General features: G+C 40.8%; 1 protein-coding gene across 5 annotated transcripts in view; it reads right to left on the minus strand.

Annotated features, from left to right (window-relative positions):
• LYRM4 (LYR motif containing 4) overlaps positions 1 to 27,296 on the minus strand; it is a 171,067-nt gene that overhangs the window by 62,607 nt on the left and 81,164 nt on the right. For 2 of the 5 annotated variants that reach the window (XM_053223121.1, XM_015083087.3), the window contains one exon: positions 1,429 to 1,536. The exons of the other annotated variants lie outside the window; for them this stretch is intronic. In XM_053223121.1, coding sequence (XP_053079096.1) covers positions 1,429 to 1,536 — 108 coding nt within the window. The remainder of the gene's footprint in view (positions 1 to 1,428; positions 1,537 to 27,296) is intronic. 5 annotated transcript variants of the gene reach the window in all.

The raw sequence follows: 27,296 nt of genomic DNA on the forward strand, positions 1-27,296 counted from the left end.
TTTTATGCTAACGGATAATACTATTGCATCATTGACAACTGTCCTGGATGTGATGTTGGTATCGTGGCCATGTAGGAGAATGTGCTTGTTCTTAGAGGAGACACCTGCTGAAACATTTAGGAGTAAAGTGTCATGTGTGCAACTTACTTTCAAATGGTTCCGGAAAACATACAGAGGATGACCATGATGGTGACAGAGAAAGAGGGAAGAGAGCAAGAAGATGGGCAAATAAGTAAGAGCAAGCAAATGTGGCAAAGGCTAACAACCGGTCAATAAGGGCAAAGGGTATATGGGTTATTACTTATTATTGAAAAAAATTTTTTTCTTGTATTTTTGAAAAATTTCAAAATAAATTGCTAGGAAAAAAACCCAGACTGATATATTTTTGGCTCTTTCTTGCTTGAACAACAAATCTCATCACTTAGATGGCAGCAGTTAGATCTGACCAATTAGGGAATCAAAACAGAAATAAAACTGGTCAGTTTTTATTTTATTTTTAAAAAATATTTATTTATTTTGAGAGAGAGAGAGAACACGCAAGTGGGGGAGGGAAGTGAGAGGGAGAGAGAGAGAGAATACCAACCAGGCTCTGCACTGTTAGTAATGAGCCTGATATGGGGCTTGATCTCATGTATGGTGAGATCATGACCTGAGCTGAAATCAAGAGTTGGATGCTTCACTGACTGAGCCACCCAGGTGCCCCTAAACAGGACAGTTTTCATTGAGAACACAAGGAGTCAAATGACACCACAAAAGGCATGAGCAAAACTTGTCAGGGCACACAAGAGCATCTTTAAGCAGGCATCTGGGTGGCTTAGTCGGTTAAGTGTCTAGCTTATGAGATCAAGCCTTGCATCAGGCTCGTTGACAGTGAGGAGCCTGCTTGGGATTCTGTCTCCCTCTGTCTGCCCCTTCCCCATTCACACTTCTTCTCACTCTCTCAAAAATAAATAAACTTAAAAAAAAACAGAGAATTATAGTGGCACTGTTAATGGCGTGGCCAACAGTAAGATAACCACTGGTGAAGGTGCCATGGGTATCAAGTGTGTGAATGCACAAATATGGACTCTGAAAATAATGAGAATCAACTGTATATGAAACATATTCCTATTTTCATTCCTGTATACCACACACATTCTTCCTGTAAGTTAAAACCTTTTTTCAACCTTGAAACTGTTTCCTGTCTAGGGTTGTGATGTTGATTTATTTTGCCTTTCCCCAACTGTTTCTCTCAGTATTCTGTAAGCCCCATAGGAAAAAACCCACTTCTACTTTATCCTGTCAGCTTGCACTCATTTGTTATGTGTCTTCTACTAGGTTTGCAGGAAGAAGAGATGACCTGTGTGATGCTTCTGGATGGTATTATCATTTAAATAGGTAGACTGAGTGCTGGAGGAGGTAATCAAGAGGACGTGACTGCCAGTTTACCTGTGAGCTGGACCCTGGCAAGTAGAGGTTCCTCAATGCTGTCCCTGAGCTTGGAATGTGTGTTCTGCCCACCATTCCCACAGCAGGCATTGATTTCAAGGACACAACCTTGAAAGAACAAAGTGTTGTTAAGACCATCTAGATGGTATGTGACTGAACCCAGTTCAGGTCTCTATACAGACTTAAGATTTTGGTGGGCAGGTGCAAAGATCTACTTCTCTTGTGGCCACTCCAGATAAGCCTTGTAAGTAAGTTCCCTTGCTTGTTAAACCTGCCAACTACCAATCTGGGATGATCTGCCTCTTTTTTTGGTCTCTCCCTGCCCTCCATGTTATGGTGGCCAGTTTACTTCCAACACTGAGTACAGTAGACTGCCTTCCATAATGTGGGTGGGCCTTACCCAATCAGTTGAAGGACTGAGAAGAATAAAAAAGCTGACCCTCTCCTAAGAAAAAGAATTCTTCCTGCCTGATGGTCTTAAAAGGAGTATCAGCTTTTATCCTGCCTTTGGACTCAAACTGACATAAAGGATCTTCCTGTGTCTTAAGCCTACTGATCTTTGGACCAGAACTAAACGGTCAGCTCTTCTGGGTCTCCAGCAGACTCACCCTGGAGATCTTGAGACTTGCCAGCCTCCATAATTGTGAGCCAATTCCTCATAACAAATCTCTCTCCCTTTCTCCCTCTCCCTCTCTATACACATATCTACCCTCTTGGTTCTGTTTCTGTGGGGATCCCTGATTAATACATTGGGCAAGGAAAGCTCAAGTTGAGTCCAAAATTCCACCCATGAGTAACTGGAAGAAGAGCAGTGTGATTAACAGACATTTGGATACAATGAGGCAGACATGTTGGGAAAGAAATGATGAGTCTGGCTTTGGTCATGCCAAATGGGACCGTGAGACAATCAACTGGGTAAATCCTACAAGCAGGAAAAATGCATGAACAGATGGGGTAAAGTGAAGCATGTGAACATCACATTCTGTATGTTTAGAATGGTCTCACCCAAATGGTTCAAACACATCTTTGGTAACCCTTTGCAATATGTAAGTCTAGAGTAGAAGGGGCAGTCGGTCTTTCTGCAGAAATGACTTCATTCTTGGTTTCAATACTATTTTATAACAGTCCACTGTAAAACAGACTATACATGGAAGAGCATAAAATATTTATTAGACTAGAGCAGAAACAATAACTTCATTCTTAACTGGTGTGAAAGTGACAATAATTACAAATAAAAAAACTAAGAAGAACTTAGAAGTCAAAGACTGAACTGGAGTCCGTGGATTAGGTTCAGGAGCAGATGAACCCTTGGCATTGTATATATACATACATCCATTTTTCTAGGGGAGCATTCACAACGGTTTCTAGTCAGATTCACAACGGTTCTGTGACCCAAGAAGCAATTAGATGTGAAACAGCTTTTCTTACTTTATTCCTTTAAATATGGCTATACAAATGACAGGATTTTATCTAATCTCACAGCATAGGAAGAGCACAGAATAGTAACAACAAACACACACCCTCTCTCCCAAATCGGGCATGTAGAAAATCTCCTTAAACTGGGTGTACTTTTTTTTTTTAATGTTTATTTATCTTTGAGAGAGAGAGAGAGAGAGAGAGAGAGAGAAAGAGAGAGAGAGGGAGAGAGAGAGAGGGAGGGAGTGGGAGTGAGTGGGGGAGATGCAGAAAGAGGGAGACACAGAACCTGAAGCAGACTCCAGGCTGAGCTGTCAGCACAGAGCCCGATGCAGGGCTCGAACCCACAAACTGCGAGATTATGACCTGAGCCAAGTCTATTTCCAGTAATCTACCCGAAATGAAGAGCTAGATAAGTGAACAAAGATATCTTACTCACAAGGATGTTCATCATGGCATTGTTTAAAGTCGCACACACCTTCAGCTCTAACAATAAAGGATTAGCAAAACAAATGAAGCAGTGCATTCAGTGGTGCCCTATGTATCCATTTAAAAATGACGATGCTTGCGTGCTTTTACTGACTTGAAAGCTGTTAATTATAATTAGGAAGTCACAAAGTTATGAAGGATTAGAATTCCATTTATTGAAAAATACACATTCTTATGTATCTACAGAAGTAACATTCTGGAAGGATATACACGAAAATAATAGTGTTTCATGAGTAGAACTATGAATAATTTTTCTCCCCTCAAATATTATTACAGTAACTATAGATTATTCATGTAATAAAAAATGCAATACTTCCCTTGAACCAACCTTCCCAGTGGCAACAAAACCACTGATCATTCATCAACGTCCTATCTGTCTCCAGCTCCTCCCCTCTCTCCTTGTTGGGGAAAACAGGAGAACACTGCTTTTGAGAGCCCTCTACCCCTTCAAGTCCTACATTTACAAGAATAAATCACTGGTGCACAGCTGCATCTAGCACCTGGAGGGCTTACTCCAGTTCACGGCTGACACCTCTCACCTGAGGAAGATACACCAGTGCCACACAGAAATGAACAATGTGTGGGGTGGCGGGGGCCAACGAATGCACAAAGAGAGCCAAGACTTACTTTATAATCAGGAATAAATCTGCAAGTTTAGGCTTTCCACAGCCATAATACAGGGATCAATAGCGGTTGTTATCATTTTGCTGATGTTTGTTAATCAACCGTATAAACATTTTAACTGTTCAGGAAGGAGGGCAGGGAGAGGGGCGGGAGAGGGAAAAAAAAAAAAAAACAAACCCAAAAAACACCCAACATTTCAAGAGTCCAAAGTGATGACAAAGCACCTCTTCCTGTGGTGGAAACTCTGCCAGAGCCAAATGCAGGGATTTTACACCACTGTCATTGGAGGTGATGAGATTTCTCCCCCTCGCTTTTATCAAACCTGGCAGATTTATATAGGATGTTTAAATGGTTTATTGTTATTATTTTTAGGTTGACAGGATAAGGAAATGGCTACGAGATGGGGGAAACCTACTCAGAGGCAATCGGTTTGTAGAAGAGAACACTGTAAATCAGTGCTCCATTGGGATAAAATCCACAAACCTAACTGTGATGCCCACACGATGTGACGCCCACACAGTCGTGTGGGGACAGCAACAGAACCGCTGTCTCTGTTTGTAGCTCCAGGTCGTGTGCTTCAGGAAAAGCATCATGAGCGTAGCCAGCTGCCTTAAGAACTCTAGCCCATGTCCAAAAGGGGCTCCGGAGACACACAAACTATGTAATTACAGGCCTGCCTGGAAGCCAAAGGTTGGCAGCTGATCTAAAAGGTAACAAGTGAAAACGTGCTACAAGCCCATGCATTCTACCACGCTGGGAAAGCATGCAGAAACACAAGCTGCCTCTGCGTGCAAGAGTTGCTCTCAGGAGCAGCAGTTTCAGAAAGCCCAGAAAGAGAAAGAGCTGGGGAAAGAGTATTTCTGAACAATCTGAGTGAGAGAAAGCCCAAGAACAATGACCACAGGTTCCTGAACACCTCCATCCCTCTGGCTTCCCGGCTAGATTCACACAATTGCCTTAATTCTGTTTTGCACCTTGAGATGTCCTAAGGAAAGCCGCTGTCCCTAAGCACTGACAACCTCCTGATTCTGGCATTCTGGACCTGCAGGGCGGAAAGTTCCACTCCACATGGAGGGGACCATGACAAGCCACTGCACCTGGCCTAAAGCACGTCCATCAGTTCACAGATATTATGCTGTCACACAGACATAAAACGTCCACTGAAATTAGGGCGCATGGTAGGCTCAGTCAGAAGAGCATGTAACTCTTTAAAAACAACTTTTTAAAATGTTTATTTATTTTTGAAAGAGAGAGAGAGAGACAGAGTGCAAGTGGGGGAGGGGCAGAGAGAGAGGGAGACACACAATCTGAAGCAGGCTCCAGGCTCTGAGCCGTCAGCACAGAGGCTGATGCAGGGCTCGAACTCACCAACCATGAGATCATGACCTGAGCCAAAGTTGTATGCCTAATCTACTGAGCCATCCAGGTTCCCTACAAGCATGTAACTCTTGATCTCAGGGTTGTGAGTTCGAGCCCCACACCAGGTACAGAGATGAGTTAAAAAAAAGAAAAATAATAATAATTAAAAAAATAAAGAAAGAAATAAATTTAAAAACATCCACGGAAATCATTCTCATGCTCACAAAGTCCAAACACTGATTTTCGTATTAATTCTAAAAGAATATGTTAAAGAACCTGGGGAATTAAAATCACTCATTCATAATTTACAAACTGGTTATTTGTGGCTTTTTAAAAATGGGCTTTTGGTGATTTTCAGAAATAATAACTTTACCCCTTCTCCATCTCCCGAGATTATAGCAATGAAACAATATGGTATTATTTCAGGGACCTACGAGGCTAGCATGTGGTTGGCATTTTACTCCTCGATGTAAGAAGATAAGAACAACTTCCTAAGTGATGTGGAACAGCTTCTTTACTGTCGATAAATCTATTCTCTAATTACATACAAAGACATGTTTGTCTTTGACCCTGATTACATTAAAAATACCAGAAGTATCATTGCTTTAATGTGCATTACAGAAACACGACTCCCTAAGTGAATCTGATCCATTAATAACATCTCTTTAACTACTAATGATTTTTGCAGACATGGAATAGAACATTTTATGGCCGTTTTCAACCATCTGTCCTTCTTTCTCACTATGAATTTGCCAGAGATGTAGTGAAATTTCCTGTGCTTTGTGCCATTACACATTTGTTAATACCAACGTACCAATTAGACATAATAACCCTGCCACATGCTGTATGTAAGCTATGCCCTGGCACTGCTCTAGGGACTGGAATCTTCTGTTTGCAAGATTCCTTTAGGCTACTCCTTGAGCCAGGTGGGGGTCTAACCTACTGTGTAGCAGCACATATGGACCCAAGATGTGTACAGCTAATGAATCATGAGCTAATCTGTCATAGAATAAGAACATCCAGCTGCATTAAAGATGCCACACTTTAAAGAGTTAAATATGAGAGTTAAAATTGCAATCCTTTTCTCATTAATGAATGATAACCTATATTAACATATTTGAAATTCCACTAAATTATAATATTGAAGAGAGCACTTAATGAGTATGAGTGATTAGTAACTCATCATGTCATATTTTGAGGGTTTTTTTTGTTTACAGACCTACTATTTACTGAGTGCTTATTTTGGGCTAGACACCTCTGGTGGTGGTCCATTCTTCTGAGCATAGGTAGGGCTCACGTATGCAAAAGAGAAGTTCATTTTACAAAGAAGTAAGGTCTTAGGGAAATGAACTGGCTTACAAATTACAGTATCCTGTTGGGAGAGTTGCGTTCACTAGCAAGTTGTCCTAGAGATAAGGTCCGATTCCTGCAGTACCTGGTGTTGGGGACCCAGGAGTCTGTGCATCGATTCTGGAAGGTACAGACTGAAGAGCCTACCCCAAAGCCTTGGGGTAAAGGTCCTGGGGACGATTACTGTCACTTCTGGTCCTGAGCTCCAGAGTTCTGCGAGAAAAGAACTGTGGCCCAGTATGCAGACTGGAGAAAACCACCTTCTGTATAGTCAGACCTGATGCTTCCCGTAGTCCATGCTCTGGAAATATTCCCAGCTGCTGCTGCTGCTTTTTTTTTTTTTTTTTTTTTCCGTCCTTCATGTTAGGGTAAAGGAGGAATAAAGAGTTTCCTACAAGCAGCTGCCTGTGTTTGGATCTAACAATGCATTTTACAAAGAGCAGTGAATGTTCTAGAGAATATGGAAAAATCATTAAAATTTTCACCTTCATAACGCGGCACCTGGGTGGTTCATTCGGTTAAGTATCGGACTTCAGCTCAGGTCATGATCGGGGCTCAGGAGTTCGAGCCCCGTGTCGGGCTCTGTGCTGACAGCTCAGAGCCTGGAATCTGCTTTAGATTCTGTGTCTCCTTCTCTCTCTGCCTCTCCCCCACTTACGATCTGTATGTCTCACTCTCTCTCAAAAATAAATAAACATTAAAATTTCATCTTCACCAAGAAAACAACAACTAATTTCACCCTTTCAGCGCATCAGCCATGTTCCTAAGGATAGCATCACTTCTCAAATCAATTATTATGGTTAAAACGAGGAATTTATCCATCTTTCCCAACTCGTGGCTTCATCCAGAGGTGATAATGAATAGAACCTGAGGCATGTATATTGCACAGGGACATTTTCACAAAAACTCAGTTATAAAAAGGAAAATACAGATCATTTGGTGTGCTTGTCCTGTTTGGTGTTGCTATATTTCTTCTCAGAGGAGGGGGTTATTTGTAAACTCAGTTAATGATTAGCACAAGGAGGGCAGGAAGAAAAATAAAGCTTTAGCTTTAGATTTCTTAAATCTCTTCTTGGCCTATTTTACTATACTTCTTTTTGTCTTTACATTTATAATTGGTAATTCTTAAGTCCAGAATATTAAACTGAGGTACATGTATAAATATATATTTTCCCTTTTATTTTAAATAGATTATCAACCTTGGAAAGTTTAAATTCTAACAAATATTGAGACGAGTTGAGGATATAAAATATAAGCCAGTCCTTCTTTGATTTTATACAGCTAGTCATTAAAGGTCTGTTCCTTAGCTAATTGGGCTTAAAGACATCACATATAAAATTAATGCACTAAAATGTTGCCATTCCTATACTAATTACAGATGGGGGAAGAATGCCTTCCATTTAGTGAGACCCTAGATTCTTTTTTTTTTTTTTAATGTTTATTCATTTTTGAAAGGGAGAGAGACAGAGAGAGAGAGAGAGAGAGAGGCAGAGAGAGAAGGAGACACAGAATCTGAATCAGGCTCCAGGCTCTGAGCTGTCAGCACAGAGCCCGATGTGGGACTAGAACTCATGAACTGCAAGATCATTGCCTGAGCTGAAGGTGGACGCTTAACTGACTGAGCCACCCAGGCACTGCAGACCCTAGATTCTTGAACAGAGGCTCTACAAATGGTATTTAAAGTAAGCAGTATTGAGGGGCACCTGGGTGGCTCAGTTGGTTAAGTGTCCGACTTCAGATCAGGTCATGATCTCACAGTCTGTGAATTCCAGCCCTGCGTCAGGCTCTGTGCTGACAGCTCAGAGCCTGGAGCCTGCTTCAGATTCTGTGTCTCCCTCTCTCTGACCTTCCCCCACTCACATTCTGTCTCTGTCTGTCTCTCTCTCTCAAGAATAAATAAACATTAAGAAAAAAGTTTTAAGTAAGCAGTATTGAAATGAGGGGCATTCTAGACCCCAGTGCATAGATTTTTGTGAATAGATGTAAATGTGCAATCTTTAGTATTGCTTTGTATTAAGAGTTTTGGACCTTTCTAAGAGGGGTTCAGAACCTGTATATAGAAACTAGACAAAACTTTATGTTGCTTCCATATCATGGCTATTGTAAATAATGCTGCAATAAACATAGGGGTGCATATATCTTTCCAAATTAGTGTTTTATTTTCCCTTTGGGTAAATAGCCAGCAGTGGAAGTACTGGATCTAGATTTGTCTCTGAAAATGAAGCTTTCATCTTTGAAATCAAGGATAATGTCAGCTGACTGATTACCTATTTCACAGTCTTTCAAGTTTTAGTGAATATGAACCTCAGATTTCTAAAAGTGAGAGAATATCATTTTATCTCCATCGGCATGGAGACAGAGATATTACTTCCAAAACTTCTTGTATGTTTTCCCAAGTTTCTCATCACACAATTACATATAAACATTGTTGTGTTTAGGAATATGCTTGTTTAATGCTCTAAATGACATATTTCATTTTGTTTAGGGCTGTTGGTTCTTTGTAATACCTCCAAAATCCTGTTTCAATGTCATAAATGTGTGTAAAACTTGAGAATGGCAGTATGAAGGAAAAATATGGAAGTGTGTGAATGCAAGGACATCACCAATAACTGAGGGAGGGCTACTGAAGCCTCCCACTTCTCTGTATTTAGGGGAGCTGTGCTCTTGACAGCTGTGACCATTGCTGAAATGTGAGTTTTGGCACAAAAACTTACAGAGGATTTTAGAAATTTCTCAACCTTATATTTTATTGCTAGTTAGTACAGCTTCTGAAGGCCTTCCTTAAATGTCATAGCTGATGTATTCTTAAGGATCTCAGAAACAAGTTTTCCTGGTAATGCAATGACAGTCAGGAATAATCACATCCTTGCTTGAAATGAAATCTCCTGACCAGAAAACCCTACCCCTGTTCACCAGGATGACTGCTTTTGAAGCACCAACTGCCTCTTTAAGAGCACAATTCAGTGATACACAAGCTCTCTGGTGCCAACACAATTATCATCCAAGTGAAGGATGCTTGTTTAATTTATCTCTAGAGCCAGACTCCCATGTTGTCTTGTTTTGACATGCTGTTTCTGTCCTACTGCTCTGGCTTGAGGGATATTTTACTGAAGCGTTTTCTTCAATCATTTTAGCTATCCTTATCAAATATATCCTTATAGTGCCAGGTTCTTTCAATGACTTACAAAAATATAACATCCAACGAGAGTCATAAGATGCTCCAACTTATCTTCTTTGAATAGTTTTAGGGGCTAAAGGGCAACACTATAGTGTTCTGCTTTCTATTATTCTAACAAATCAGGTCAAATGCATTGATTATTTATTATTATTTACTACAATTATTAGAAAATGAAGATAGTCTTCAAGAAACATACTAGATCCTGCACCTTCCTTGAGACTGTCATTTTGAGAGATGATAATGTATTCCAAGGATGGTGTCTTTATTCAAAACATTTCTGAAAGCCACTCCTCGCCTTGGGCTCCTGCTATACCCCCATATGCCACCCGTTTTCACTATGGATTTAATTGTTTGAGAATGTCTGTCTTCCCCTAAGACTGCCAGCAGCTGAGGAGTAAGGACTGAAATTGTCTATTCATCTTACATGCCTGTCCTCCCACAGAACACTTGGCAACATAGTAGGTGTTCAATATTTATTGAATGAATAACTCAGACATTCTTTTGCATATTGTCTGTGTTGTCAAAGTTTCATCCTGTGAGGGTAGATTTACTTTTCTGAAAGAGTCAAAAGTGATTCAGAGTCAAGTATGAAGAAAGAGGCCATGCTACAACTCAATTTTCTTATGTGCACTGGAAACTAAAACGGATGGCAATTTTGAAAAGGAAGTTTATTGAAGTAAACAGGCAGGCCCTCAAGGCAAATAATTTAAAGAGTAACACTTGGATGGAGAAATTCCCATGTGATTCTTAAAAAATCTTTGTTCAGGTTTTTTTTTTTTTTTTTTAAGTCTATTTATTTTGAGATAGAGTGTGTGAGGGGGAGGGACAGAGAGACACAGGGAGAGAGACAATCTGAGACTCTCAAGCAGGCTCTGCGATGTCAGCACAGAGCCCGATGCGGAGCTCAAACTCACGAACTGTGAGATCATGACTTGAGCCGAAATCAAGAGCTGGACACTTAACCGACTGAGATACCCAGGTGCCCCAGAATCATTGTTCAGGATTCTTAAGTATTAAAAAACAAAACAAACAAAGAAAAAAACCCTAAAGCTTCCGAAAGGGAACTCCTTACTTTCTGTAGAAGTGTGTATGTGTAAATGAAATGTACAAAATCATCTGTATCCGCTTTTCTTCAATGGACATGTAAGCATGGATAGACCTCATATTCTAGCAATCTCTGAGGGTGTAAAAGGGGCCCAAAATACATTTAGCCTTTCCATCTTGGCTTCCTGTTCCCATTTCCTTCCCATTTCTCTACATCTCAGCCTGAAGCAAGGCTCTGGTATAGGCAGAGCTGGAAAGAGATAACCTTGCACTTTCTCTGGCTCCCATCTTTCTTGGCAGTGATTGTGTACTGGTGTAAATGATCTTTCCCCTAATGCCTTGGGTGGGCAGAACTTTGGAGAGAGGCAAAAATGGGGACGGAGTTAAAAGACAACCCACTTTAACTCAGAAATAAGCAATGTCAACATAAGGTTGGGAGTGAGCTATGTTGAGGGTGGGAGCATCGCTGTGAGTTGGCTAGAAACAGGCAGCCTTGGCCTGATAACATACCGTTAACTTTGATTCAGGGCTGAGGCTTAGCCTCCTTCTACAACCATAGTTCTTTATTCAATTGCTACAAATGCCAACTTTTTTTTTCAATATATGAAATTTATTGTCAAATTGGTTTCCATACAACACCCAGTGCTCATCCCAAAAGGTGCCCTCCTCAATACCTGTCACCCACCCTCCTCTCCCTCCCACCCCCCATCAACCCTCAGTTTGTTCTCAGTTTTTAAGAGTCTCTTATGCTTTGGCTCTCTCCCACTCTAACCTCCTTTTTTTTTTTTTTTTTCCTTCCCCTCCCCCATGGGTTTCTGTTAAGTTTCTCAGGATCCACATAAGAGTGAAAACATATGGTATCTGTCTTTCTCTGTATGGCTTATTTCACTTAGCATAACACTCTCCAGTTCCATCCATGTTGCTACAAAGGGCCATATTTCATTCTTTCTCATTGCCACGTAGTACTCCATTGTGCATATAAACCACAATTTCTTTATCCATTCATCAGTTGATGGACATTTAGGCTCTTTCCATAATTTGGCTATTGTTGAGAGTGCTGCTATAAACATTGGGGTACAAGTGCCCCTATTACAAATGCCAACTTTTAATCCAAATGGATGTATTGCAAAGGTGATCTACCTAGAATTTCTTCTTAAAAAAAACAAAAACAAAAACAAAAAACAACAATCCGACATATAACTTCTATATAGTAAAGCAGTTACATCATTATTGAATCAAACTGTCTTTGTTATGACTGCAAGTAATTCCTTTTTCTGGCAACTTCTAAAAGGGAAAAGTGAATGTATTCACTTTTAGCATTAATATTAATCACTTCAAGAATGAGAAAAAAAAAAAAACTAAACAAATTTAACCCCCAACATCATTTTAAAGACTGTCCAAAGAAGGTGAGAATCAGAAAAAAAAAAAAATTGTGTTTTTTTTTAAACAAAGGATTATGTAGAAAAGAGATTTTATGTATTTCCTGTGAAATGACAGGCCAGAGGAATCACCACTGAGCACTGCAAAGCCGGCTGCATTCTATGTTTAGCAAACATGGTCCTGAAAGTGTGCTTCACAGCCTGCTTGGTCACCTAGTCTGCCTCTGCCTCTTAACTGTCATGGTCACTGTTTTGGTCCACTCGGGCTGCTTTAACACAACACCATCCACTGGGTGGCTTCGGAAACAACAGGCATGTACTTCTCATGGTTCTGGAGGCTGGGAGTCTGAGATCAGGTGTGAGCATGGTCGGGTTCTAGTGAGGGCCCTTTACTGGGTTGCAGGCTGCTGATTTCTCCTTGTGTCTCATACTGCAGAGCAGAGAAAGGAAGCAAAGTCCATCAGGACTCTTATCAGGGCACTAATCCCATCCACAAGGGCTCCCTCCTTAAGACGTCATCAAATCCTAATAAACTCCCAAAGGCCCTAGTTTCTAATGTCATCACATTGGGGGTATAGGGCTTCTACATATGATTTTGGGGGGTCACAATCATTTAGTCCCTGACAGACATAGAGAACCATTTTGCAACTATCATGAAGATGGTCAGTGATCCAGGCCTGTGTCTCACAGCACCAAAGTGGCTACAGATCTTTGTATGCATGCTCAGCTAATTCTACTTAAACTGTCTGCTGGAGCCACCTTTTCACCATTTTACCTTTTAGGGCTCTGCCAGTCTAATGCTTCCTGAACACTTGTATTTCTCTGTCCTGCTTCACAGGCTCCTGCTGCTGATGCTTACGTAAACACCCCCAAAACACAGAGCCACCAGAACAGCCTCAGATGGGACATGTGTATATACACATGAAGCTTTGTCCTTTTGTCTACACTGGCTCTGTGCTCCTGAAAGCAGAACTGGCAGGTCATCCTTCCCTTCCTTATAACACACACGCACTTCCCAACACTTCCTCCAAACATTCCCCCAACAAGAGCTCAATTAAGAATTTATGAGATCAGGGCGCCTGGGTGGCTCAGTTGGTTAAGTGTCTGACTTTGGCTCAGGTAGTGATTTCATGGTTCGTGAGTTCAAGCCCCGCATCAGGCTGTCTGTTCCACAGAGCCCACTTCAGATCCTCTCTCCCCGTCTCTCTGTCCCTCCTGTGGTCACGTGCTGTTTCTCTCAAAAATAAGTAAACATTAAGAAAATATTTTTTTAAAAAATACATGAAACTGGAAAAAGAGACAAGATTGTCAGAGTGATTAAGAGGTGCAATTTCCAGTGAAGACTTCCTTTTCAAAGGTTTCCTCCAAATAGACAGAGTGAGGCAGCTGCTTCCCCCCAATCCTGCTTTGCCTGTCTGGAGGGGCGTCATACTTTGATCCCAGTGGGCAGGCTGGAAGGTGTGCTACCACCGTTTTCATGTCTTACATTTACAGAATGTCATGGTTTTGAAAGACGACTTTCTTATACCTGTATTACCTTTTCTGACCCAGAAAGAAATAGGAGCAGAAATGAATAAAATGGGTGGATTGTAAGAGTTTTCTCTGGTTATACTTCCCTGCTACAGAAGATTAAAATAAAGCGAGTTCTTTTTAAGGAAGAGGGTTTCCTGACAGTTCAAATTTGCTGTTTCTAAGCTGAGTATAGCATGGATTTGCAGGTGCACACACACACTTGTGTGTACATGGCCACCTACACTTGTAAGATTAGAAAATGATTTATTTTCATCATTGAGAGCATGCTCTTACTGATTTCTTCTCACTGAGAAGTAAATGCACAATTGGAAAAAAAGGGGGAGTAAACACCCCTCAATAATTCCAAATCTGGAATTGGTATTTTTTTTTAGTTGTGGTACAACACATAAAACATTAAGATTTATCATTTAAACCATTTATTTATAAAAATGTATTCATATATTTTTTATAAAATTGTGGTTAATTATACATAAAACTTATCATTTAAACCATTTTTAAGTATACAGTTCTATGGCATGAAACACATTCACACTGTCATGCACCATTACCACCATCTGTCTCTAGAATGTTTTCGACTTCCCAGACTGAAACTCTGAACCCAATAAACAGTAACTCTCCATTCCCCTGGCAACCATCATTCTCCTTTTTCGTGTCTATGAATTTGGATATACTAAATACCTCATATAAGTGGAATCATATGAAATGTGTCCTTTCGTGACTGCCTCATTTCACTTCGCATAACATTTTCAAGGTTCATCCACGTTGTGGCCATGTGCCTGTGCTTCATTCCTTTTTCAGGCTGAATAATATTCCATCATACATATAAACCACATTTTGTTTATCCATTTATTCATCAATGGACATTTGGGCTGTTTCTAACTTGTGGCTATTGCAAATCATGCTGCCATGAACACGGGTGTGCAAATATCTCTTTGAGACTCTGCTTTCAATTTTTTTTGGGATATACCCAGAAGTGGAATTGCTAGATCATATGGCAACTCTATGATTTTTTTTTTTTTGAGAAACAGACATAGAGTTTTGTAACTATATGTTTTGTATGTTTCATACAAAACAGAGTTTTGTAATATCTTGCCCCATCATGCTTATAATACACTTTTGGCTGTGACTCTGCTTACCATTAATTCCTTACTGTGCTTAATCACAGGAGATGTGACTATGTCAGATAGAATCTTATTATGCCAGCCACACAATTTCCTTCACTTTTAGCCACACATCACAGTTTCTTAGAAACCAACAAGCTAAGTCTCATTACAAAACTGCAAATGGTGATTCCGCTATGTAAGTAGATTTGTTTACTGGGCTAACCTGAGAATGAAAGCATCTTGCAGGAGATGGTTACTGATGAAATCCGAAGAGCCTATAATCCTAGAGGCCCCTGTAGAGCCTCTGGATTATTCTGAAGTTTATTATCACCTGCTTACTCCACTTTCTCTGAGGCTACCGTGTGGGTGGTGTGGGTGTACCTGCACTTGTTGCCGTCCTGACCCTCTTCCCAAACTTGTAGCTATTATCTGCTCATGTCCTTTCTCTGATAACTTCAGTACATAGCTCAGTTTTCCTATCCACTCAGTCCTCTGCCAGCATTTTTAGGTCTCTCAGCATCTACGCTAATGACCTTCCAAACACCCTGCCTTATACCTACAATCCTCAAGTCCAATGATGTTCAGTGCCTTCCTAATGTCACCCACCCTTAGGTATGGACCTCACTGACATAAGCCAAGCCCCAGACCTTGATTCAATCTCCCATCCTTCTCCTTCTGCTCTTCTCAAGTGGTCACCCTGAGCTTGCTCTTCCTCAGTATGGCCTCTAGTTGATTGGTCTCTCCCATTCTCATAGCTCACCTGCCCCTTCCACCCCTACAGCTGTGCTCTTGGGCACGGTGACTGGTCACTGCAGTGACGCTAGCATGGGTACCCTTGCTTTGTCTGACTTCTACTGCTGCATTCTCCTTGCCAATCTCAGCCTGGCAGATGGCACTAACCTCTCTCCCTATCTGCTCCCAAATGTTGCAAACAGGGCTGATTGATCTTGCTGCTAAAGTGCGCGTTTGACTTTATCTCTGTCATCTCGTTGCACAATTATCCTTGTAAGCATTGTTAATGCCGCCCCCCAGGTTTTTTTACATCTATTCTAACAACCCTTTTCACATTTCTTTGCAAGCAATGCATCTCAACCCCACAACCTAAATTTTATGCAGTTTTGCTCTCTAAATTTTTTCAAAGAATTGAGGCCATGTAAGATGAGTGAATTTTAGTGCCAAGAGAAACAAAACTATAAAAGAAACTGTTGATGCATATATATATATATATATGCATATATCACACACATACATGATATATATGTGTATATATATGTATATATATCATGTATGTGTATATGTAATGTTTATTTTTGAGAGAGAGAGAGAGAGAGAGAGCGTGAGAGCGAGCATGCAAGGGAGGGGTAGAGAAAGAGGGAGACAGAAGATCTGAAGCAGGCTCTGCATTGAGAGTGCAGAGCCCAATACGGGGCTGGAACTCATGAAATGTGAGATCATGACCTAACCCAAAGTTAGACGCTTAACTGACTGAGCCAGACAGGTGCCCTGAAACTGTTGATATATTTAATTACGTATTTGAAGTCTTTTTAATAGTCCCAAACACAAACCAGCTTGAAAGATGAATGACAAAGTAGGAAAAAGAAAATGTAAGCTTCTTCATTTGACTCAGAATTGTCTTACATGTCTTTTTATCAATTCTATTCTCCTTCTCTTGTCTAATGGTATTTGAGACTTCTTTAGGAAAACCACTTTCCCCTGGTTGCTCTGGGACCTTTCTCCATTAATTTTTTCCTACTCTTTATTGTGCTTTCAATGATTTCTTTTGCATTAGCTCCTTTCTCTTAGTCAAACAATAAAATCTTTGCACCCTTAAAAAAAAAATCACCTCCCCCCCACACAAATCCCAGATGGACCCATCTACCTATTCCCCTAATTCTCAAACAGTTCTCTGTTCTCTCCTGCTCTTCTCTACCAAGCTGCTCTTCCAAAGCTGGTGCCTCTGCCTCTGGGCCACCAGCTTTGCCCTGCTGATTCTGTTCTCTTCCATTAAGCTGCTCTCAGAAATACAAATGGCTTTTGAACTGCCTCTTCCAGACAGCCTCCTGATGAGCTCTCTATAAGTAATGGACACAGGCAAATATTATGCTTGGAAACTCTGTTCTGAAAGCTCTTCTCGGCCTCTTCTTTCTCTGTCTGCTCCCTCTAGGCAACACAGCTCAATCTCAGGGGTTCGCATCCTATCAGATGACTTCCAAACCTAGGTCTCCTGCTTTAAGTGGCTTCCGAGTGCTAGGTCTGCATTTTTGCGGTTTGCTGGACATACCTAGAAGTTATAATGCCGGCATCTTTGACTCAGTATGACTTAAGGAAAACATTTCCTTCCTTCCCATGGGTCCACTGTTCTTGACTGCTAATAGTAGTCCCATTGAACAAAGAAACAAAGCACGTACAGACACACACGGTTGCACTGATTTAACAAATGGACTTTAGCAATAAAAAGGTAGCTCAGATTGGTGATCAGTGCCCTGACAGGAATCAGGTGGTATCTACTTCAGGTACTGAAACCTCAGGTATTCTTCTCCTTTTGTTATTAACATGGAGACAGGTATTAATTAATGTGACATTTCTGAAACCCTGGGATGTTGTGTAGAAATAACAAAAACTTGAATTAAACCAGTAGTGTTAATATTCTGGAAGAGGTTTAGGAGTAAGTATGGTAACTGGTTTTGTAATGACTACTTTTGTGTTGTTATAGCTCATCTTTAAGATATTTGGAGAGTTTGAAAGCAGCAGCTAGATTAGATTAGTAACTGCTTTTTAAATTGGTTAAGAAAATAAAATTTAGCTTTTAATCAATGGATAAATGTTTAGCAAAGATCCACTTTAATGTTTCAATTATTGGATATATAACATTAATAAATTGATCATTGAGAATAAACGTATCCATGGCCATAAGCTCCCTGGATATTAAATGGTAATCGATACTTTAGAAGTATATCATATGTGTCTCTTTTTGTCTTAAAATGTTTTAGAGCCAGGGTGCCTGGGTTGCTCAGTCAGTTAAGTGTCCGACTTGGTTTGGGCTCAGGTCATGATCTCACAGTTTTGTGAGTTTGAGCCCCAAGTCAGGCTCTGTGCTGTCAGCGCAGAGTCTGCTTGGGATTTTCTCTCTCCCTGCCTCTCTCTCTGCCCCTCCCCTGCTCATGCTGTCTCTTTCTCAAAATAAATACATAAAAACTTTAAAAAAATGATTTAGAGCCATGGCTTTATCTAGGACAGTCGAGGTGCTCAGAACTGCAAGCTTGGGCATGTGTATTTAAAAAAATTCTTTTTCTTTTTTCTTTTCTTTTCTTTTCTTTTCCTTTTCTCTCCTTTCTCCCCTTTCTTTCTTTCTTTCTTTCTTTCTTTCTTTCTTTCTTTCTTTCTTTCTTTCTTTCTTTTTCTCTCTCTCTCTCTCTCTCTCTCTCTCTCTCTCTCCCTTTCTTCCTTCCTTCCTTCCTTCCTTCCTTCCTTCCTTCCTTCCTTCCTTCCTTCCTTCCTCCCTTCCTTCCTTCCTTCCTTCCTTTCAGAGAGAAAAAGCACAAGCAGGGGAGTGGCAGAGGGAGAGGGAGAGAGAGAATCCCAAGCAAGCTCCATGCCCAGTATGGAGGCTGATATGGGGCTTGATCTCACAACTGTGAGATCATGACTGGAGCTTAAATCAAGAGTTGGGCACTTAACCAACTGAGCCACCCAGGCACACCAGGAATGTCTATTTTAAAGAGGTGGTTCTGAGATGCAATCACTATTTAGTTCTTCCTTTACTTAGCATAGTAGGTAGAGTACAGTCACCAGTTAAATTACTAGTCACTTAAATTATGAGTCAAATCACATTTTATTTGACATAGATGGACCTCCTATACTCTTTAGCTGAGATGCATTAATTTTCAAAGAGGCCACAGCCTAAGAGTGGGGAACATATGTTATAGAGACTTTTTTTTTTTATTACAGAAAGATTTAGTTTGCCTGTGTATTTTATTTTTATAATCTAGTGTTTGCCACATGAAGTTGTAGAAATTACAATAAAAGCATAAATCTTTGATTTCTGGCACACACATACTATTTCGTTACTAACGGCTGTTCTTCCTCTCTGCCTTCCCTCCTCTTATATAGTTTCCATGTGGAGAAACCTTACCCCACAGCCAATGTGCATTTATTTAGAAAGGCATTTGGGAACGGGGTTGCTCGCTGGCTAATCCGCAGCTTATGGGCCAATGGCTACAGGAAAGAGAGAATATAAAATATGCTGCTTTGTCATTTCTGCCCTTTCTTGTGATGTATAAATGAAAGGCCCCTTATGCTTTCTATCCCTGCACAGCATTCACCATCTGCTTTGGGGCAGTAGTTTTAAATACTGAAAGGTGGGATTTTGCAGCTTTGAGTGGCATGCATTGTTCCTTTTTGGCTTCAGTGAAAATATGTTAGTGTCTGGCATATAAGAAACAAAATGAATAGTGGCCACTATTGTATTATTACGATGATTATTATAATCATTATTATATTTGGAACTATTATTTACGGAAGTAAAGGTTTTCCATCCAAAAGGGATGAACATTCACCAGTACAGTAGTTCTGTGAGATCCTGGTTGTTAGAAAATGTCGGGAGAACGAGCCTACCATGGTGTCAAACTCTGCTAAGCATATACAATCTCCTACGTACGTTTCACATCGGACCTCATTTCTCTTTATCCCACACCCTACTTTCCCCTCTTCAGATCCACTAAATCAAGTGTATGGTACAAAAGGGGTCATTTCTCATCATTTGACTACATGACTAGAAATAAAAAAAATATGCAGGAAAAGGAATTTAACAATGAAATATGAATGCCTGGGTCTTATTTAAAGCTCTGCTTGAATTGCTAAGAATAATAAAAATCAAGCCTTATATTCTCTCCTCGTGTATCAAAACCTTTTATGGAAGGGACTAAGGAGGAAATCTAGTCCATTTTCTTCAGACTCGTCTTCACTGACAACAAATGATTTTTCATACACACATTATAGGGTCTGTCTATTAGAATAAACAAATTCCAAAACTCTAAAGCAAGATACAAATGGCAAGTGGTGTGTAATTTCACAATAAAGGGGTTCAAAATTATAACTGGGAGTCTCCCTTCCTTCCTCAAAAGAGCTGTCTCTTTAAATGAAAAAAAAAAAAAAAAGAAAAAAAAAGAAAAAGCTGTACTTTTTTTCCCCCTTTAGAAGGCAATAGATATTAAACAACCTAGTGTTCACACTTCTATTAAGGCTTGATTTTACTCTGAGGAGATGTTAAAACCCTACAAAAACAAAAAGGACTTGCTTATATTTTATAAAGATCAGCCATATTAACATTTTAATAAACTAATTTAAGCCATCTGGTGTTTAGAAAATAGGTCTGGTTCTCCAAAGAAAATAAACAAGATATAAATAACTCCTGAGTTCATGCTTTTTTTTTAAAAAAAAAAAAAGGAAAAGGAGACTCTTGATCATCTACCCTGCCAACATTCCCTTATTCCCCCACCAACCCTGTGGAGCACCTACTGTGGTTCAGGCACTATTCTAGGCTGTCATGTTAAAGAAACAGTCTGCTTTTAAGGCACTTCCAAAGGGCAATCCATAAACAGATGATCTGTGCAGATACCAGCAGAACAACAGGGAGCCGTGTGGAAGCACGAAAGAGCAATGTGATCGTGCTGCACCTCCAAGTAAAACTTGCAGGGCCCTCCCTCCAGATAAAGCCCAGGCATGGGGGGCAAGGTCTGACGGGTCTCCAGCTCTTGTTTATCTCTGCAGCTTTCATAACCCTTGCCTTCCCCTGGCTTACTCCTACTTGCTGCTCGGAAGCCTCACCTCAAACTGCCCCCTTGCTCCCCACCTCCCACCCTGTGTGTTCTGTGGCCTCATTACAACAGTATCCTACTCTAGTGCCTCCAGGGCTGAGTCTGTGTCATCACCACTGAACTCATAAAGCCCAGGTGAGTCTTGGCATGAAGGACTGATATTTGTTCAATCAATGAGTGGGGGAACAAATGAATGAGACAAGTTGTGTCTGTTGGTGACTAAAGGGTGACTGAATGCCGGTTCCATGCTCGGGGCCATGGGGACAGACGGCTGGCTGAGCCAGGGGGATAGAATGGTGGAGGGAAAGAGCACAGACACTGGAAATGGCTGTAACAGGGACTTTCTTAGGAGAACATAGCTTCTCTTTCTGAAAGAGTCTAAGCTTCTGGAGAAAGACTAATGATAATGGGATAGCTAATGGGAAGAGATGGGTTTTGGTTGAGATACAATATTGAAATACAATATTTGAAGTGAATACAAACGCACACCTACTTTGTCAAAGATGAGTTGTATAAAGCCCCCAGTTCAGTATCTGACACAGAGCAGGCCCTCAGTACAGCAAAATCAAATCTTGTATAAGATACAATACAGAACAATACCATCGAGTCTCTGTCCATATGAAACCTAGCGTCCAGTAGGAGAGACAGATCCACTTGGAGGCTGAGAGACAGAAAGTGGCTCCCTAACATCACACGGCTGGTAAGTGGCGGGGCAGAGACCTCCAGAAGGCTTGTCTGGTTGCAATGTCTCTGCTTGGGGGAGAGGGGATGACTGGAGAGGGACTTGAGAGTTGTCCTCAAGGGGGACAGATGTGTCATAGTGGTGGGCGTGATCACAGGGAAAGGGAGGGCCAGCAAAGGAAACTGGGACAGGCTTGGTGGTGTGGGAGGCGGGAGTGAGGACACCAGCCATTCAGAGGGGTCAGAACGGTCAGGCATGAATAGGATGTCTACTTGGATGAGGGTACACGCACTGCTTGTGGTCATTAGGAACCGGGTTACATGTACAGGAGCTGGCATATGGTTGGGATGACAGGGGTTGAGGTGTGAAAGCAAGGCCAGGAAGTGGTACTTGCTGAGCCCAAGTGGCCCTTTAGAAGCAAAAGGAAACAAGCTGGGCAGGGTCACTTGAAATGGGAGCAAAGAAGCCAAAGTGTATCTGTGCATCTGGGAAATGGAGATGTGCTTTAGGGAGGGAGCCGTGTTGCCAGTAGGGAGAGAGGAAAGGTTTTAGGAGAGTGGGCAGCTGAAAAGGATGAGCAGGCTTTCAGAGGTGGAGGTGATGGGAACTGAGAGGGAAGTAGGACCGCTGAGGTGGGTAAAATTAGGGTATTCTTCGTGAGGTAAACTGGAGGGAACAGAGGATTTTGTGGCCTGGTAAGTTTGATTAGAACAAAAATGTCTACTTAGTTGATAAACGGTAACTAGGACAAGGGGATATGATTTTGGATGAAGTTAACTTTACCCCTACCTCCGTTCTTATACTAAAATAAATTCTATACTCATCAAAAATTGGACATAAAAAAGTACCCCTAAAAGCACCAGAAGGAAATGCAAGAGAATTTTGGGATCTTGGAATGGGAATCTGGCGTGATGCTACATTTAAAGGCAATAAAGTAAAAAGTTAACTGCATAAAAATTAAAATCTCCTGTATACAAACATGTAGTAAGCAAGGCCAAACAATAAATGACAAATGGGGGAAATATATTTGTGATATGTATGACATGAAATAAAACAGTGAATAAATTAACACAGAAAAGAGACAGAGATAGTAGTATACATAAACTATCCTTAACTTGACCCGTAACTAAAGAGATACCACATTTTAGAAATTGGATTGGTATAGACGAAGATGTTTGATATTCTGCAGAGTGTGAAGACAGGGTTTTGCTGGATGGTAGCAAGCTGGGCAATGTGGGAATGCTGGTCTCTGTTTTCAAAGCCCACATCCTCGACTTAGCTCTTCCTCCTCTAGGCCTTTATTCAACATGAAGACAGGTACCAGAATGTCCACTGCCGTACTGCTCATGATGGCACAGAGCTGAGATCGGTGCAATGTCCATCAGTAACGGGCCAGTTAGTTAAATTACAACAGATCATACTGAGGAATACTATTCAGCCACCAAAAAGTTGTATGTTCTGATATGGGAGAATATATTATATTTAGTGGGGGGAAAAAGAGACCGTGAAAGAGTATTTTTAGTGTACTGTCCTCTGGTTTAAACAGAAAAGAGTGCACACATATGCACACACACACTACCTTTAAATGCACAGGAAATTTCTGGAAGGCTACATAAGACCCCTTACTATGGGAAAGTGAGATTTACATTTAGGAGAAAGATTGAGAGCAAATTTCTTATTTTAAGGTTTTTTATATCGAAAATATAATATTTTGACTAAAAAATGATAAGTAAAGAGATGTAAATGTCTGAAAGATCAAGTTGCCCAACTTGGAAGTCACAGGGCATTATTGGTTGTGTTCCGTTCCCATTCATTCTGATATTTGGTAGTGATCACCACATTACGTGGAGCTTGATCCACTTGATCCACATCCTTAGGAGCTAGGGCTCACAGTCTAAGTGTGAATCCTGGGTCCCTTACTTATTAGTGAGCGACAGTGGGTACCTAAATAACTGCTTTAAACTTCAGTTTCCTCATCTCATAGTACTGGTTGAAGGACTAAATGAAGACAGTACATGTAAATCATTTAGCATACGAAGTGTCCAATAAATGTGATCTAGTATCATTATTAATAAAGCTCCTTCATCTTACAGTTTGCTATTACCTTATTACATAGAATTCTTACTTGACTTGTGCTTTGCAGATTCTAAAACATTATTATCCTATCTTAGTTTTCACAGCAGCCAAAGTTTTACTGAGTTTCAGAGAAATTAAGTGGTTAGCCTAAGATCACAATCTAGGATTTAAAAGCATCTCTTTTGACTTCAAGGGTTTTTTTCTCGCCTGATCTTAGCTGTCTGAAGACCAAAAAGCCCACAAGACCCTATATTTTGACATGCATTAATGTTGATTGTGAAATCCTAGGCATTAGTAACCATGGACCTCTACATTACTTCATATGATACTTTGGACAGAGGAAACCAAAGTGCTGTTTAGAATGCCATTCTGTTGATGCTTATAACTTTCCTTAACAAGATTTAAGTACATCTCTACATGGTTAGTGGTGATAGCACAAGAAGTTAAAAAAGCACAGAAAAGAAAAAACAACAACAACAACAAAGATGGCTAAATCACCTGTCCAAAAAAATCAATACATGCTTCATTTGCTCTATGAATCGGATCTCTGTTGTCTGAAATCTAGGCATTTTCGTTTGAGTACTACTGTGTTCAATAATTCTTTATATAACAGAAGTTGATCTGACCCAAAGAATTTTTTTCCTGAACTAGAAAAGTAGGCTGATATTGGCATCTTCATTTAGTAGACAAGACAAAGAGAATTTATGCAATTTTCTCAAGGTCCTTCAGTGAGTTAAGGGCAGAAACATTTGAGTTCAGCTGCTTGCTTTCAAATTTGCCTCAAATATCACACACCAAGATCACACTCTTCCTTGCTTTAATTTTTTTCATAGGACTTTCCCAGAATCAGTTCTGAATTTATTTTGGAAGAATAAAGTATTACACTGAGCACACGAAGTAGACAGTACTTGAGTCTCAGTAAATTCTTTAATAGACTCAAAATAATTGATTTCCTTGAGGTTTTTTTTTTTTTAAACAGTTTGCCTCAAACTGAGAATGTACATTTTTTAAGTAGCTGTGACTTCTAAGTGCTCTCCTTATGTATAAATGTATTTTAGCACAATGTTTAGGCACAATGCTTAGGAAAAATCCACTTAGAAGAAAGTTCATTTGGTATTCTATAGTAGCACCATCTCTATTCTGAACTATACTAATAAGGAATCAATTAAATATGATGGCTCTAATAAGCTGTACATTGAAAATTAATTTAGTGTTATTTATTTATTTGAAATCACCACCCCCCAAACACACACACACGTATGCACAGTATATAACTGACCACTTCTGATGTGACTGAAAACTCAAATCCAGAAAACATCATTTAAATCAGTCATCTTCCTCTGACATCTTTGGAAACATTTTGGGTCAGACTCTTTCTGGGAACATAATGCAATTAGAAATCTCTGTGCCATATCTCAGCTGCCCAAAAATGAGTACTTAGAGGGAAAGAAGCAGACAGTGTAAGTTAAAATTACTGTGTTTTTTATGGTGATGTGGAAGGACAGCTATTGATGTAAGTGACCTCAAAATCCCAATCTTTTCCCCAGTAAAGGTTGCTGAGAATTCACTGGCGTGTCCCATCCTAACTGAAAGAAAGATGAAAACATACCCAGACTGCAATTCCCACTGTGGGATGTTCCTGGTTTAGAGTCCCAAAGGTCAAAATCGAGGGTCTTTTACCATGGTATATTCTAAGATTTTAAGTGGAAAAGATATATCAGAGCTGTGGACTGGTCAGTCTAGGTTCTCGAATTAGTCTTCCGTAGTGTTAATACATTAAGTTACAACAACTGAATTGATGTAACTGATCAGGGAAATTCAAACCCAAGTGCCATTCCCCAAACTGGCATAACTAGAGTTACTAGTGTTTTAGCTACGGAGAACAAATGTGAGTTATTGATTATGAGAGGTTAAGTGTTCACCGTGTAAGGGGGATTACAAGAGAAGCTGCAGGAACTAATTATGAATATAAAATACCCCAACTTTACTCTTGAGAAGTGAGAATCTGAGATGTGATCATACATATTTTTTATCAGCAAATAATGGAAAAGCTCCTAACAGTCTCACAACTACTTATCAGAATTAAAGCCAGTGTCTAGAATCACGAAATGGTGTAATCAGAATAGGCCTGAGAGAGCTTCTGGGAGAATGTGGTCTTGGATAATTTCATACCTTAATTTTGCAAACTGGTTTCTGAACCTGAGCCCATAGCTTCAAGAAAACCAGATAGCTTATGCAATACTTTGTCTGTGTATGTATATGTGTACATATTTCTGGGGAAAGGGTAAAGAGCTTTTATCACATATAAGGCATTGTGTTTAAAACCAGCCTCGATACCAGACCGTTGGGAAGATGGTGGAGTAGGAGGGCCCTAAGCTCACCTCCTCCCAGGGATACAACTAGATAACACATCAGCGTAAATAACCCAGAAGATGACCTGAAGACTGGCAGAGAAAACTCCACAACTAAATGTAGAGAAGAGGTTGAAGAGGGTAGGTAGAGCAGAGATGCGGTGGGGAGCTAAATGCACCTGTTGGGCTCTCTGTGGGAGAAAGGGACTCCAGGGTGCAAAGAGGGGAGAGAAACAGACCCCCACACTGGGAAGGTGAATCCCTATAACATTTGGCTTTGAAAACCAGAGGGGCTGAATATCACAAGTTCTTACAACCAGTGGAAACTTAAAAACATTCAATTTTAAAAATCAGCTGGCTCAGCTCTGGGACAGCTGGGAAGGGAAATGAATCCCTGCCCTTAAAGAGACAGCACAACAAAAAGCCCACAGAGATACTGTATAGAAGCAGCAGTTTGAAAACTGACTGAGGCTTATTGAAGGGAGAGCTGTCCTGGAGGGAAAGAGATCCTTGGGGGACTCCTCTGGGAACAAAGGAACTAGCAGGTGCCATTTCCCTCCCCTGCTCCACAGCAAAAAAACACAGGCACCTGCAGGAACCAGGTACCTAACCTGCTAACACTGCTTCTCCCCCCACCACTGTACTTTAGTGGATCTATTCCCTCCAGCCAGGCTTGCCTCAGTCCCTGCGCTGCAGGTCTGCTCCTCCAGTGGACCTGTGCGCAAACCTTGCACACACTGCTCACCCAGCCTACGCATGTTGCAGGTCCACTCCCTCCAATAGCTCTTGGCCAGAGCCCATCCAATGTGGTGCCACATACCTGGCAGTATGCATGCAGCCCCAACAGGGGCTGTCCAAAGACACTCCTGCCCCTGAGAGAGGGAAAGAGAACTACACACACCTGTCAGACTGTGGCCCCAGGGGTGGGGTGCAGGCAGACACTATTCTGACTGTAGGCCCACCCATGAATGAAAGTTTCTCAGGGGACAACACAGGGAAAGCCCCCTGCAGTTCAGTGCTACAACATTTTGCACATGCCTGGTCTGACTCAACTCAAGCCCAAGACAGCCCCAGACTGGCCCACTAATACCAATGGAACCAAACAAGCCCACAACAGGTAAAGATAACCACTGAAGATGACTGGACTGAAGGAAAAAGCACAGCCAAAACAGCAGGGTGCACAAAACACACACATGAGGCACCCATAAAATGCCAAGTTCCGGTGAAGAGAGGACACTTCAGTGCAGGGCACCACAGGATCTCTTCTCCATCAGGTTACTACTATCAAGAGCAAGAGATGTAGCTGAATTTCCTAACACAGAAACAGAGACAGACAAAATAAGGGGACAGAAGAATATGTGCCAAATGAAAGAACAGAACAGAATCATGGTGAGAGACCTAAGCAAAACAGAGATAAGTCATATGCCTGGTAGGGAATTTAAAGTGATGATCATAAAGACTCACTGGA

This window comes from Acinonyx jubatus, chromosome B2, assembly GCF_027475565.1.
Source record: "Acinonyx jubatus isolate Ajub_Pintada_27869175 chromosome B2, VMU_Ajub_asm_v1.0, whole genome shotgun sequence".
In the NCBI taxonomy this organism is placed as follows: domain Eukaryota; kingdom Metazoa; phylum Chordata; class Mammalia; order Carnivora; family Felidae; genus Acinonyx; species Acinonyx jubatus.